Below are 16,355 nucleotides of genomic sequence, written 5' to 3'. Positions count from 1 at the left end.
TCAAAGGGAATGAACAGAATAGGTAATCATCAAGTGATTCATCCCATTCCCAGTTTCTGGCAAACAGCAATCCGTGCCTATCCTGGCTAATAGCTATCGATGGACCTATCTTCCATGAACTTATCTAGTTCTTTTTTGAATCCTGATAATTCAGTAGTGAGCTCTTTTTACCTACATTTGTCATAGAATCATAGAGATGTAGGACTAGAAGGGACCTTGACAGGTCATCTAGTCCAGTCTCTTGTACTGAGGCAGGACTAAGTATTATCTAGACTATCCCTGATAGGTGTTTGTCTATCCTGTTCTTAAAAACCTCCAGTGACTGAGATTCCACAACCTCCATAGTAACTTGTTTTGGTGCTTAAGTATCCTCACAGTTTGGAAGTTTTTCCTAATGGCTAACCTAAATCTCCCTTGCTGCAATTTAAGCCCATTACTTCTCTCCCAGTTCTCAGTGGTTAAGCAGAACAGTGTATCACCCTTCTCTTTATAACAACCCTCTATGTGCTTGAAGACTGTTATGTCCCCCCACAGTTTTTTCTTCTCCAGACTAAACAAAGCCAGTTTCTTCAATCTTTCCTCATAGGTCATGTTTTCTAAATCTTTAATCATTTCTGTTGCTTTCCTCTGGACTTTCTCCAATTTGCCCATGTCTTTCCTGAAGCATGAACAGGAAGCGATACTCCAGTTGAGGTCTTATCATTGTTGAGTAAAATGGAAGAATTACTTCTCGTGGCTTGCTTACAACACTCCTGTTAATACATCCCAGAATTATGTTCGCTTTTTTGGCAACAGTATTAAGTTGTTGCCTCGTATTTAGTTTGTGATCCACTATAAACTTCAGATCCTTTTCTGCAGTACTACTTCCTAGACAGTCATTTTCCACTTTGTATTTGTGCAATTGACTATTCCTTCCTAAGTGTAGTACTTTGCATTTGTCCTCACTGAATTTCATCCTGTTTATTTCGGACCATTTCTTCAGTTTGTCAAGGTTTTTTGAATTCTAATCCTGTCCTCCAAAGCGCTTGCAACCCCTCCCAGCTTGGTCTCATCCACACACTTTATAAGTGTTCTCTCTCTGCCATTATCCAAATCATTTATGAAGATATGGAATAGAACCAGACCAAGGACAGATCCATGCAGGACCTCACTCAATATGCTCTTCCAGCTTATTGTCAACCACTGATAACTATTCTGAGTATGCTTTTCCATCCAGTTGTGTACCCAGTTTATAGTAGGTAATTGCAGTCACAGGTTAATCCCAGAATGAAGCTTCTTCTCTGTGTTAAGTGCAGTCAAGTCACTACTTTTAGTGCTATTTTCTTCCTGAGTTTTATGCACACATTTATGTGTACATTTAATGAAACCAAGACAGACAGAAAGGGAGCTATTAAATTCCTGCTCCACAACTGATCTGATCAAATGCTTTTATACTTACCACAACTTTGAGGTTCTTCATAACACTATCACTGTGCCCAGAAATTAGGTCAGAAGCAGTAATGGTAATTGGAATTTGCCCTACAACCATTGGAACTAATGAGAAATAGGCAGGCACTGCTGAGTTTCCTTTAACAGTTAGTTTCTGTTGCACATCCTTTTTCGATGTCTCTGCACTGCACACCTCTTCCACTGCGACCATCTTCACTGTAACCTATTGAAATAAGGAAATGCTTATAATAATGCTTATTACACCATTGCTCCAGGAAGCAGATATCCTGACCAATATAAATAGTGAAGAGCAAACCTCAAATGATTCAGAAGGTTATAGTTTAGAGAAGCAACTAAAACTTTGGAGGTTCATCCAAACATTACCCATACCTCATGAGTCTGAACATTTAATGGGATCTCATTAAATTTCCAATACTTCCTGCTTGCAGGCAGGCAGGGAATACCACAAGCAGATTATTTTGGCACTTCAGCTTCTGGTCCTGGCTAGGTTGGATTGGTAAGTGCCAGGAACCCCAAAAAATTAAAAGAAATACAGAAAATATCATCAAAATGTTTTCAAACCTCCGGAAGGGTTTGGCTCAGGTCCAAAGAGCGTTTAGTGTGAAGGTTTGAATTGGTTCATTGTTTTACTTGACCACATTAAAAAAAAAAAAAAAAAGAGTGAGAGAAAGAAAGAAAAAACCAAAGCCAGAACACCAAACAACAACAAAAGCACTCTTAGGTCCAAAATTTCTGATATTTAGGGCGAAAGGAGAGGCAGAACAGAAATACTGAGAGGACTGAGAAGTGGGCCTGGAGTTACAAACTCTTGAGTTCTAGCTCTTGTGGCCTAAATAATAATATTTTACATTGACACAGCACATTTCATCCAATGATATCAAGTGCTTTACAAACATTAGTTTTGTCTAATGGGAGGCAAATGCAATAGCCTCATTTTATACACGGAAAAGCTGAGGTTCAGAGGAGCTAAGTGCTCATTATGACTACACAATGAGTCATTATCAAACCAAGAACAGAACTGAGATCTATCAATTCCCAGTCCCATAGCTAATCTGTTAGACCACCTGGCCTCCCAGGTAAGCCATTTAGTCTGAGCCGCTCATTCTACGATGGGGCTAATCATACTCACCTGCCTTCAGGAGAGCTGTAAGGATAAGTGAGTGAATATCTGTTCAGTGCTGTGAAAATATGCTATATAAGCATTCATGTTATTATCCATTAGTCCCAGAAGCTTGAGGAAGATGAAGAAATACAACAATCTTCCCTGTATCCTACCTCTGCTCTTTTCTACAAAGCACAGAGGACCCCAGCCAAGCATGGCCTGCTCAGACAATGTAACTGAAGTTTGACAAAGGAGGTAAGGATTGGTGGGTGGATTATTTATACAGCAAACACTTCAGCAATGTACTAAGGTAATATTACCTGGAGATCTTCAGACAGATAGTTGTAGACAACTGCCTTAACTTCTAGTTGCTCGTACCGCTTAACTGAGTATGGTAACCTTACAGATACAAAAAAATCTTTGAAAACCTTGAAGGTCTTGGGATCAGTTATGCAGAATCCTGGGGGAGGAGAAAACTTGAGTTCAGCCCCAGTAAAACCACTTTACAGTAGCTTTTGAGAGCGCTGTTTGTTTAGGCACTCACGAAGATGTTACGTTTAAAAAAGAACAAATAGCTGGGCTCCTTTCTTGCCATTCAGAAACAAATATATGTTCAAATTTATCCTGCATCAAGGCCAGGCATGGTGCTGGAGGTTTTGGAGACGGATTCCTTCCCCAAGGCTGTAGTGCAGCAGCAGATCAGCTCTGTAACTATGACTGAAGCCACAGGCATGCCTGCTTTACACGACCCATCAGGCGGAGACTGCGGAGCCATGGATGCCCCAGACTGACCCTTACTCACTCCTGGCCTGGCTCCAAACCCCATCTAGAGCTGCATAAAGGGAGGCAGCTGTGAAGCTGTGTTCTGTGGCATACAGAAGTTGCATATCCACATAAATAGTCTCCTTGTACCTTTCTCCACATGGTCCACTACACTGGTTCTGGGGCCCTCTACACACACACCAGGGTGGCAGAATTTACCCCACACAATATTAATTTAAATACCACAAAGTTGGCTGAGTGTCTTTCCAAACAATCTCTTTTTCTGAAATTATTTAACAGACTATGCATTAGGTTCCTAGGAAAGGCTTTTTCCTTTACTTTTCTTGTGTAGTACTTCATAGTCCACTGCTGTAATCATTAAACCAATGGGGACTATGCAGGGGCTTAATATTAGACATGTTAAACCCCTTGCTGAATCAAGGCCTAAATTACTATGGTCCTGATGCTGCAAAGGGACATTGCTGTGCACAGCCCTGCGGAGATCAATGGGACTCTGTGTGGGCACAGAGGTCCTTCTGAGGCTTACAATAATACTTTATTTAAATGGTATGTTAATTTGGACAGTAGTGTTACCTAAACCCAGTGCAGGCATCCAGGGGAAACTTATGAAAATGCCTGAATTTGCTAATCTTTTACAATAAATGGAAAATAATGGTATTGAGTTGGTTGTTTACAGACTAGGAACAAAAGTCTGTGTAGCTACATCTTATGTCTATGGTTGTGCAAACTAAAATACTGATAACAGTAATTAAACTGTATGTTCCAGACCATAAACTGATCACCTGCAGGGTTAAGAGAAAGATCTTACTCCTATACCCAACACTGAACAATTGGCTGGGTACATTGTGGGCTTGTTCTGTTCTTTCTGAAGCCAGGAAGTATGGGCCAATGGTTGGTTCAGCAAATTTGGAAGGAGGATACCTGACTGGATACATCAAAGGTCTTGAATTTGATCTGGTACAGCAAATCCCATGTTCTTAATATGCTTTGTGGAGAATTTGGGCTCAAAACAGGAGTAACTGTATTAAGCCCAAATTCCCTGCCATTGCTAGGGCCTCGGGCACTTGTGCACCTCAGTTCTTCCTATTCTCTGCCTGTTGCACAAAATAGTCTAATGTTCTGTGGGTTGCAATAACTTGGTCTAAGTTCTGTTGTTGAGTCGAGTGTGTGGTTGCTGGTGGCCTCTGCTATACAGGAGATCAGACTAGATGATCTGGTGGCTCCTTCATAGTCATATGACTATGACTCTAACTCGATGAAAGTCCATGCTCTGTGTTATACAGAGAGCACACTAGATGATCTAACAATCCTTTTTGTATGCATGAGGCAATGTGGCATACTGGATAGAGCACGGGACTGGGACTTGGAAGATCTGGATTCTATTCCTATATCTGCAATTGGACTGCTTGGTGATCTTATGGAAGTCACTTCACCTTTCTGTATCTCAGTTTCCCCATCTTTAAAATGGGTACAATGACACTAACCTACTTTGTGAAGTGCTTTGAGATCTACAGATGCAAAGTGCTAAGTATTATTATGCTGGCCTCAAAACAAATGAATCTATTAATGATCATGTACCACACATTAAGTTAAAATCTTTTGAATATGATTCCTTTGGAATTTTCTTTTCACATCTGCTCCCCAGACTTACTTAATATGAAGATAGGCATCACTAAATACAGTGAAAGACTCAGAGGTTCTAAGTGCTAAGCATTTTATTTATCATTGTTATCACCACATTTGCTGCAACCCTGTGTCTAACTGGAAGCTAAAATCAAAAGGTTCTTAGATTTTTAAAGCCAGAAGGAACTATTATGATAGCTTAATCTGATCTTCTCCATAACACATGCCATAAAATTCCGCTCTGTACTTTCCGTATTGAGCCCATAATGTCTAGTTGAGTTAGTGCACATCTTTAAGAAGGTGTAGTGGTTGAGTCAATATTCATGTATCAGTACAGAGTGAACCAGTAGTTTACCAATAGTGTTTTTACCTTTTTGAGGTGATACACTTATTGCTTGAATTTCCCAAGTAGTTATAGAGTCAGGAACAACTTTTGTTATCCTAAAGGGACAAGAGACAAGCTATTAAGAAGAATGTATGAAATGAAAACAAGTTCATTCCTTAAATTTTGAAGATTGACAAGAAAAAATATTGCTATCAGTTATAGAAGAGAGACATAGCAAGCACCTCCGAATGCCTCTATACTAGGTTCAACAGAACACTGATATTTATGGGCATATTGATATACATGTAGGTATATTTATCTGGTCAAATAATACGGTACCTTTGCTGTCCAGGATTTTTCACTTCTATTGTCTCCCACCACCAGCTCTCAGGAAAGAAACTACGCAAGTTGATTGAAGTTTCATCAAACACATCTTCTTCTTGAATGTCAGCAACTGGAAAACAGAAATTGGGAGTCTTCCCTGAAGCCTATGACTCCTAAACTTATACTAATTTGGAGAATCAGCTGTCAGAAAGGCAAGACAAAAGGATTAATATGCTGAATAGCTGAATGAAAAGATTCAACCTGGTTTTGACTGCAAAAAACGCAGAAAGACAACAGACAATGAATTTTATCTGGTATGGCAAATCCCATGTTCTTAAAATGCTTTGCGGAGACAATGACTAAAGATTGCCACTGAACAAAAGGTTCATTCTTCCTTCCAAACTGGGGAATTATATGATGCCAATCTAAAAAAATTGCCCTGTAGGTATAAGTGGAGAAGTTATTCTTTGTTACCATTCGTGTATCTGTGATAGATGGGGCATGAAAGGAGGAGGAGAAATCATGCTTTGAATGGGATCAGTCATGACACACTGAATTTTTCAATAAAATTGGCTGTCTCTTTGACAGACGATACATGTTGGGGAGAAGAAGAGGCAGAATGGAAATAAATGCAAAAAACTTCTCAGCTTGAATTTCATATAGTGTCATCAGGCAGCAAGATTCTCAAAACGCTTGGGTACATAGGACATGATCCAAAACACGCTGAAATTAATTCAGAAATGATGATGATAATGATGATGAATTATTTATTTGCATGGCAGGAGTGCTTAGAGATCCCCAATGAGATTGGGTCGCCATTGTGCTAGGCACTGTACAAATACATAGTGAGAGGCAGTTCCTGTCCCTGCTAATAATCAAAGTAGTCCAAACATTGTGTGGGCTGGGCAAGAGAGGTGAAGTGAAATCCTCAAGGTCACACAGCTTCTTAGTGATAGACCTAGGAATAGAGCCCAGGGCTATATCCAATAGACCACAGTAGGAGTCCCTCCATTGACTTATGAGGAGAGGCTGAGGGAATGAGGCTTGTTTAGTCTGCAAAAGAGAAGAATGAGGGAGGGATTTGATAGCAGCCTTTAACTACCTGAAAGGGGGTTCCAGGGAGGATGGAGCTAGGCTGTTCTCAATGCTAGTAGATGACAGAACAAGGAGCAACGGTTTCAAGTTGCAGGGGGGAGGTCTAGGTTAGATATTAGGAAAACGCTTTTCACTAGGACGGTGGTGAAGCACTGGAATGGGTTACCTAAGGAGGTGGTGGAATCTCCATCTTCAGAGGTTTTTAAGCTGCAGCTTGACAAAGCCCTGGCTGGGATGATTTAGCTGAGGTTAGTCCTGCTTTGAGCAGGGGGCTGGACTAGATGACCTCCTGAGGTCCCTTCCAACTCTAATCGTCTATGATTCTATGACTTCAGTGGGCTTTGGATCAGGCTCATGATATACAACACATGCAAAGAAATTAACTTTTCAATTGATACTGTGGCCAGTTCAGTGAAGACCTCTGCTCAGTGTGCAGCAGCAGTTTAAAAAGCAAACAAGATGTCACGTTGCCTAAGGAATGGGATGATGAATAATGGGGAGACTATTACAATCCCTTTGTGTAAACCCACGGTGCAGCCTCATCTGGAATACTGAGTAGAGGTCACCCCATCTCAAAAAGGATATTGCAGTATCAGATGGTGGTCAGAGAAAGGTAATGTGAACGGTGAGGGGCATGGGAAAATTCATAGGGAGAAAGACTGAAAAGATTGGGATGGTTTAGCTTAGGAAAGGGATGAATCAAAGGGACATGATAACAGTACATAAAATAGTGAACAGTTCAGAGAAAGTAGATTGGGAGCTTCTGTTCTCCCTGTTTCATCACACGTGAACAAGGTGACATTTTGAGGTGGGCAATTCATAACAGAAAAAAGGAAAATTTTTCACACAACCTGTAATTAGACTGCAGAACTCACTGCTACAGGAAGTTATTGCAGCCAAGAACCGAACAAGATTTAAAAAAGGATTGGCCATTGATCTGGAAATCAAGAATATCCAGAACCATCATAGTTCGCAATAACAAAAATGTTGTGGAAGGGATATTAAACCTCATGCTCCAAGGCTTAGGCCAATGTCTATTAGACAACAGGACGAGAACTCATGACCTCACATCTGCCTACTGCAGGGTTCTTACACTTTCCTCTGAAGCATTTGACATGCCCTTGGCTATAGACAGGATACTGGACTAGAAGGACCCTGGTCTGACCCAGTCAGGCAATTCCTGTGTTCTTATGTTAATGAAAATATTAAAGTAAATGGCCATTAACGTTAGTTTACAAATTGTTACTTGCTGAGAAAGCAGTAATGTAAACCTCACCATTAGTACAGCTGCTCTTCTGAGTGAGCAAAGACGTGCTCCCAAAGACGTCCCCCCAAACAAGGGCCAGACTATTTACAGAGACAGTACCACTCAGTGAGAGTAAGGTGGGCAGAGTTTGACATCACAGGCCCTAATTCTCCACTGCTTTGCATCCTTTGTAGCCATTTACATGCATGTGGAGAGGATGCATGCATAGTGTCGCCAAATGGGACTGGGAGCATTTTATCCTTCCTTTGCACAGGTATAAGTGACTGTACAATGTGCAGGGCACTGAGGACTCAGGCTCACAACACCTGCCCAGATGAGCCTCCTAACTTAAACTCAATGTGACACAACAAATGAGAGCCAAAAACATACTGGGAATTTCTGGATTGCTTTACTCGCTCTCACCATCCCCATGTTTCATGAAGGACTTGGAAAAGGCACGGGAGGTAGTATTTGTGGTATGGTGAATAAGTTTGGCAGAGGGGTGGGGTCTTGAAAATGTAAATGGAAGCATGCAGGAAGGTATGGTTATGTCTGTAAGAGAAGTAGAGGAAAGGAATGTGGATTTTTGTAAATTACACATAAATCGCTAAAAACAATGGTGGTTAAACATTTCAGCTGGGGGTTTCCAAAGCTCTCATCACTGGTCTAACTCTGCCCCCACTGAAAACCCCAATTGACTTCAAGGGGAGCAGCGGTTAACCAATAATAACACTTTCCAGAATCCTACCCTACTCTGCCATGCCATACGTATGTGAGCGTGCACATATAATGGAGAATTACATCACATACATTGCTACTAGTTTACACTCAGATAAACTTCATCCTTCATGCCGTGCATTACCCATTTGATCAATCTAACCCAATATCATATGGCCCAAAAACCTGAGCTTGACTTTCGGATTGAGCTAGATCTGTTCTTTTCACAATCTAAAGATAATATAGATGTACAGCCTACTAACCATTGGTAACACACTACAAGGGCAGCAGGTGCTCAGCATTTTGCAGTATTGGAGCAGTGGAGTCAACAGAAGCATCAGCTGCTCAGCACATTGCAGGACAGTATCTTCAAAGTCAGTACTCCGTATCTTGCAAGACTGATCCCTAGCTGAATTTTATTTGCAGTTTAGCATCATTTCTGAATCTCATGCTTGGAGAATTAGCTGCACAAACTCCTACAGGTTTTGAGATTAGCAGGACTAAAGCCTCAGACACTCAATGACATATGTCCCTGTGAATAATACTTACAGCCCTAAAACAACTTTTTTTTTCAGGGATGACTGTGAACAACTTTCTTTTTTTAAAATTGTATGTTACTAAAAGACAAAATTCCTTACTTCTTGCCAGTCCAGAAGTTAGTTTCTTCTTTGCCAGCTCCTTCCTGAGGCTATGAGCCCTCTCACAACAGTATTTAAAAGTCTCTTTGCATTTTTCTGAGCCAGTAACCCTTCTTAGCCTTTTGGCACAAGAAAACCTCATTGGATTTAATTTCATTCCATCATGACAGCACTTTCGTAGAGCAGCATTTTTGTATTTGCTAGCTGTAACAAATTACAGTCCTGTTAGTGTTACAGAGGCTTTGATACATTTGGAGCTGTTCAATCATACTTCAACTATGTCATTATTATTAAACTTATCACTATTATTACAGTAGCCATATCCATTACCCTCATCATGAACCAGGACCCCACTCTGCTAGGCATTGTGCAAAAACAGAACTAGAAGAAGGTCCTTTCCCCCAACGAGTTTACAATCTTTTCTTCAGTTTCAGACCATGAAGTCACTGGGGGTAGGATCAGATGACTTAAACTGAAGTGAGTGAGAGCAGGATTGGACTCTTGTATAGGACGCATTTTTCAAAAACTTATTTTCTTACACTGAAAAATTTAAGATTTTGAGTTTCAGTTATCAGGATTATTCTCCTCTGTATGGATTATGTTCCTGTATTTCTGCAATCATGGAACAAACAACAGAATGATTTAATAAACAAAATATATACTTTGACATCCTCACCTGTAATCTGCCTACTTGTCCATTTCCACCGAGAATGCTTCCAACATGCCTAGACTTTGGATAGCTTTTCAATGGCCATCATTAAAAAAAAGAACCTGCCACAAAAACATTTCTTCCCAGTTCCCTCCCATCCACACTCAGATAAAGGTAAAGAATGAAAACTACGCTCATCATATTCAGTCCTGAACCACTGACGGTTTTAATTTCTAATATCTCATGACTGTGGATTGCTAGAAATGAATGCTCCATTCCCTTTGGAGAGCTGAGAAGCCACGCTTTCTTAGAGAATAAAGTATTGTTTCACAAAGCATAGAATCCAGTCCCCGAGAAGGTTGTAGAGAGCATCCAACAATGTCATGGAAGATTGTCCCAAAAATGTAACTGAAATATTGCTATAACTGTTTTCGGGGAGGAGGGGAGAGGAAAGCAATTTAATGCATTTGTAATTAGATAGACATTATAAGTCTTGTAATGATCGGCATGCTGCCTTTAAACTGGAACCTGAATCTAAACTAACGGCTCACTGTATTCTTGCGCAGAACGTGAGTACCGTATGCCACTAGAGCCGCTGCGAATAAAACAGAGCTACACCGGTACCTGCATTGTTATTTCTGGTGTACCATAGGAAGAGCAAGTGTCTGCTGAGCCTAACAGGATCATGTTGCCTAGGTCGCTCCATTTTTATTTAGGATCACTTCTAGCCAAAGGGCTGTCTGGAAAGGACCATGGCTTGTCGAAAAGTTTTGTGAATGAGACAACAGCAAGTGAAGTGTTCCCTGGACAGCTCATAAAGTTAACAGAAAACATGAGGATACAACAATTGGTTTTACATTGATCGATTAGCTATCACAGGGTGTGTGGTGTGATCAGAGGTGCTAGTAGCTGAAACTGGGAAGCCTTCAAAATGACTGTGAAAGTTAGAAGCCAGACCTCTGTCCCTGAAAAATGAACCTGAGTGTTTTTTCCTGAGAAAACTCAAAGCCTTGAACAGCCAGCAAGACTTGATTACTTAAACTGGCTCTGACAAGACTCATGCCCTTCAGGCATATTATCTTGATCATACAACAGTATAAGGATTATATTATTGTAGAAAATCTTATGCTTCCCTGCACAATGAATATAGGTTCAAAAATTATATGGCCTGACCTTGAAAAAGATTTTAGGGTTGTGATTGATAATCAACTGAACATGCATTTCTAAAATGACACTATAGCAAGAAGGGCTAATGCAATCCTAGGATGAATAAACAGGGGAATCCCAAGTAGAAGGAGAGAGGTTATTTTACCTCTGTATTGGGCACTGGTGTGACCGCTGCTGGAATACGGTCTCCAGTTTTGGTACTCATAGTTCAAGAAGGATGTTGATAACTTGGAGAGGATCACAGATGAGCCACAAAAATGAGTAAAGGATTGAAAAACATGCTTTATAGTGATAGACTCAAAGAGCTCCATCTATTTATTTTAACAAAGGGAAGATTGATTACGATCTGTAAGTATCTACATGGGGAACAAATATTTAACAATGAGCTCCTCAATCTAGCACAGAAAGATATAACGGGACCCAATGGCTGGAAGTTGAAGGTAGACAAATTCAGATTGAAGGCATACATTTTTGATAGTGAGGGTAATTAACCATTGGAACGATTTACCAAGGATTGTGATGGATTCTCCATCACTGACAATTTTAAAATCAAGATTGGGTGTTTTCTAAAAGATATGTTCTAGGAATTATTTTCTGCTATGCAGAAAATCTGACTAGATGGTCCCTTATGGCCTTGTAATCTATGAATCTTTTAAATGACCACCAAACCAAAAACGAGCCCTTTGTAAAATGCGGCTGTTCAATATTATATCAGTGATGTGACTGAGAATGTATGAGAGCAACTGCTTTCAAAAGATAGGAAAAGTTACTATTTAGCAATTCAACTTAATGAGTGAACTGGTATCTCTGATACTGGATGGTTTCTAGCACTCATGAGGTATGTTTCCGATGCTGCTGTTGAAGAAGGCTTTCTACTCTGCAAAGCAGTGCCATGAGAATGCTTATTTGAGACATTTCAAAAGTAGTCAAAGATTCTCACATTCAGTGACAGTGGTGTATTTTAACCTGCATATATGGTACCAGGGCAAAGACAAGTAAGAACAGTGGTGTGGTCACTCAGATCTATCATGCTGCACCTAATCTCTCATGGTTTCACAGTTTCTGGCTAACTCAACTGTTTTTACTGAGAACAGAAGTTTTCCTGAATGAAAATGGAGCTCCCTTGACTGACGGCTTCAATAATTTAGCAGGGGTCATGCATAGCTTCTGTTGCTGGCATTTGGGGGCACCTAAATGAGCTGAACGTTTCTCTGGAGGAGTGGAATATGAATGATCAGTACATGAACAACAGGGCATAACCATTCACGAGAACACTTTGAAACTGGTCTTCCCAAATGCAAGGAGGAAACCTGGAGAAGCTTTCTTTCATTTCAAACTTAAGAGAACAGATGCCAGCTGGGAGCCATCAGGAATTCAACAGTTAGCATCTCAGAGAACTTCAGACCCAGCTGGCAGGACTATTTTTCTGACGAGCCACAAACAGGAAAGAGGTAATCCTTTCTGCTAACATGCTGACTATCTGGGCCAGTGGTTCCCAACCTGTGGCCTGGGGGCCAAAAGTGGCCCACGGCTCCCCTCCTGCCGGCTGTAGAAGGGAGCCGCTGCCTAAGGACCCAGGCGGAGCATGTTGTCGAGGGGCTACAAGACCAGTGTGGGCCCTTTGCTGCGCCCAAAGGGATGGGAGATCAGTGCTCCCCTCCCCCTGGCTGTAGCAGGGAGCACGGTAAAGCACTCTGCCTGGGTCCATAGGCATTGGGTCCCTGCTGGAGCCAGAGAGAGGTGAGTACTGATCTTCCATCCCTCTGGCTGCAGATGGGAGCCACTGCCTACATGCCCAGGTGGAACACACAGGGCTACAGGACGTGTTCGATTTCCCTGCTGCAGCCAGGGAAACAGGAGATCAGCGAGGAGGCTCCTTCCATTTGGCTGCAATGGGGTGGGAGGCTGCTGGCAGAGACTGGTGGCCATTTCGGATTGTAAAAATACCTGTGGCCCTTGAGCCAAAAAGGTTGGGAACCACTGATCTGGGCTGTTGGAAGGCAAATTGACAGAAACCCCTTTCATCAACACTCTGCAATTGGCCTTCGCTAGCCAGAAGCACATAAGATTTTGGGTGTCTCTGAAAGAGGAATACTCAGCTTTAGATTGATCAGTTTTGACAGTTCTCATCCCAGTTTCATTCTCTTATCTCTATAAATCAGGTTTCTGTCTAATGGTGCAGATATAAATGACGTATCATGGTTGCATAGATATAAAAAAGAATTAAGATTGTAATCCCCAATTCAGAATTAGGTGGAACATCATCAATCAGTCAGATTCTTCGAGCATGTTGATTTATAAAACTTTGGGCATCCTTAAAATCATTTTTTAAAAACTACCTAATTAGTTATGTCTAATATGGTTATGGTTCAAAATTTCACCTGCCCATGGTGAAGGTTGGAGATTTTGGGGGGAGTGGGTCATGACACTAGAGTGACCAGATGTCCCGATTTTATAGGGCTGTCCCAATATTGGGGGCTTTTTCTTATATAGGTACCTATTGTTCCCAACCCCTTGTCCTGATTTTTCACACTTGCTAGTTGTCATCCTACATGACACTATTTTTATCCCTAGAGTAGGTAGTTCCAGAAAGTTAGGAAAACCCTTTGATAAAGCATTTGTTCCTCATATCGACAGGTCACAAGATATCAGACCTTATATGTGACAGACTTATAGGAAAATTATTTTTTAAAATGCTTTGTTCAGATCATATATATTTATATGACTAACACTTCTGTCATTTGGTGCACACTGTGACAAAGGCAAACTGGCTTTGAAGCGGAAGGGAAGGAAAAATGGTACTAATAAAACATTTTCTAAAGATAAAATCATTTATAAAATAGCTTTCCTCTGAAATCAATTGCATACCCAAAACGTAAACATAACGGGTAACACCATGGCATGGTATACAATTTGCACTGGCACGTTCTCGAAAAGAGAATGAACAAATTTAGCCAGATTATACCCTGTAAGGTAGCAGAGTTTAGCTCCTCTCCCTATAACCCAGGCCTCTCCCATTCCCTCAGGCAAGCTCCAGCTCCTGACGCCCCCCCCCACATCCTTCCCTTTCCCTTCACCACTGGGACTCCAGTTCCTAGCTCTCCAGTCCTCTCTGCACCCCAGCAGACTCCGGCTCTAGCCATTGAAAAGTAATAGCCTTACCAATTCCTGAAATTTGCTTATGAAAATCCAGTGATCTTTTCTGTCTTCTGGTAGCATGGGAACACTTATAGCCTAGGAAAACAAAGCAAAAGAGTTTAGTTAAAATAATACCTGAGGCTGCTCTAAACTGCTCCTCAGTACCAGCTCAGGGTCTGGCAGCCAGAAGATGCATGATCTGCAAAGCTGGCTTACCGGCACCTTTGCCCCTCACACAATCCCATCTACAATAGATACCAAATAGCCAAGCCCAGCGGTGTGGTCTGTTTCACCTGCATATGAGCTATGAACACACTGTATAAGAGGAAAATGAACAATGGGAAATAATAAGACCACACAGAAGGGAGGCCTCTCAATAGAACAACAATAGAGTGCCAGGGTCTAAAAATCAAATCCCAGAAATGCATCATGAATTTATTCTACCACAATACACTTCTATAGCAAAGGAAGAAGATCTTTGTTTACCTTTCCGAAAAGCTGATTTAATTGTGTCCGATATAAAGGCCAGGCCCACATCAGTGAAAACTTGAGCACTGTTAGCACCTCCGCCCACAGAGCATCCAAGATCGTATGAATTCATAGCTTCAAAGACCTACAAAATGTAACAGCACTGAAGGAAGGTGCACTATTGCAAAAACAGTGATTCTTTTCTGAATAGCGATGTCATACCCTGTTATCAGGCCATATGCAGAAATGATGCAAATAGCGGTATTGGCTACACCCCTGCCCTGAGATTAAAGCAATATGACGTTTTAGTAGGGGCATAATTTAATTTATTTCTGGCCTTCCTCTGAATCATCAATTTTGCCCTTACCAGAGTGGATAGGCTACTATTTGGTTCTGCTTTGATAAATCCTGTGCAAATTTATTACAAATGTATTATAAATAAATAAGAAACTTATTTTTCCAAAATAACATCTTGAATAATATTTTGATTACTACTCATTTATTATATTCAGATCTCTCTATTCTTCCATGAAATAGTACTTGACTCAATGATACATGCTATTTTCTTTTTCAAAACACTTACTTTTTTGACTGTAAGCTTATTCCTTCTGTTCAGAATGAAAACTGCAGTATCAACCACAGCTAAAGCAATGGTTCCTGCATGATCTGTGTCAATGGATAAATTTACCAATTCCTCTGGTTCGTACTGGTCGTGGTCTGTTGTCAGTTTAATCTAAATGCAAAATGTTTAAATAACAGAATTTTATATTTCTCATTAGCATTAATATCAAGCATTTGTGTTAGTAGGGAATGAACAAGATAGGTAATCTCTATCTAAGCTTTCTGCAATTCATTCCACTAACATTTATCTAGTGCCACCTGTGGTAAATGTTTATTAGCAGATGAAGATAAAGGGGCTGATCCTGAACAGTGCTGAGTATCCTTTATTCCAATTGGTACAATAAGAGCTCAGGACAGACAGAACCTTGAAGAATTGAGACTCTGCCCTCAGATACATGTGGACAACACCCAGTAAGAGCAGTGAAAGTTGGTATGTGTGAAGAGAATTTTACCTTAAATATTTAGGGATTTAGAAAAGCATGTGCTTAACTTCAATGAGATTTAAACACTTGCTTAAATGCTTTGCTGGTCTTAAACAGTACCATCTATCATTTTAATATCTTTCCAAAGCAAGCAAAATATAAAAAATACTGTGAAATGAAACTAATGAAGTGTATCTTACTCATGTTACAAAATTAATTAAACTAAAACAATTTGCTACTTCTCTTTTTCTTCCCCCACATCCACCTTCTCCTTTTCAGTTATTGGGCCAAATTCTGCTTACTGTTATACAGGTCTAAATCAAGTACATGAGAGCAGAATTTGTGCCTCAGATACTGAATTGGTCTAGACTTTTAAAAGATTACCACAAGGTACCACTCTAACATAGATCCTTTGTGTATTCAGAATTAGGTGGTGTAATGGTGGAATGACCAAAAAGATTAATAATGTACCCCAACCTGTATGAAACTGGCTTTTGTTCCTTTTAGACACATGGGACCAGATCTTTCGCTGAGTTAGAGTTGATAAAAAATTTTCCAGCAAAACTATTTTCCCCCTCAATGGAATAG

The 16,355-nt window shown here is 40.6% G+C and overlaps 1 protein-coding gene and 1 long non-coding RNA gene across 2 annotated transcripts in view; one reads left to right on the top strand and one right to left on the bottom strand.

Moving 5' to 3' along the window:
• LOC137163019 (complement C4-A-like) overlaps positions 1-16,355 on the bottom strand; it is an 88,159-nt gene that overhangs the window by 42,357 nt on the left and 29,447 nt on the right. Inside the window, exons 14-21 of the mRNA XM_067563039.1 lie at positions 15,308-15,457; positions 14,743-14,869; positions 14,281-14,352; positions 9,303-9,506; positions 5,622-5,736; positions 5,328-5,398; positions 2,872-3,011; positions 1,439-1,651 (exon numbers count right to left, since the gene is read on the bottom strand). Of these exons, the coding sequence (XP_067419140.1) occupies positions 1,439-1,651; positions 2,872-3,011; positions 5,328-5,398; positions 5,622-5,736; positions 9,303-9,506; positions 14,281-14,352; positions 14,743-14,869; positions 15,308-15,457 (1,092 nt within the window). The remainder of the gene's footprint in view (positions 1-1,438; positions 1,652-2,871; positions 3,012-5,327; positions 5,399-5,621; positions 5,737-9,302; positions 9,507-14,280; positions 14,353-14,742; positions 14,870-15,307; positions 15,458-16,355) is intronic.
• LOC137163021 (uncharacterized) lies at positions 2,560-6,264 on the top strand. Its single transcript, XR_010922599.1, has 2 exons — positions 2,560-2,806; positions 5,667-6,264. It is a non-coding gene; the product is annotated as an uncharacterized lncRNA (long non-coding RNA).

Source organism: Emydura macquarii, unplaced genomic scaffold, assembly GCF_026122565.2.
Source record: "Emydura macquarii macquarii isolate MOO-44397 ecotype Brisbane River unplaced genomic scaffold, CSIRO-AGI_Emac_v2 contig_2473, whole genome shotgun sequence".
Taxonomy (NCBI): Eukaryota; Metazoa; Chordata; order Testudines; family Chelidae; genus Emydura; species Emydura macquarii.
Note: the sequence above shows the minus strand (reverse complement) of the source record. Positions and strands in the feature narration are given on the sequence as shown.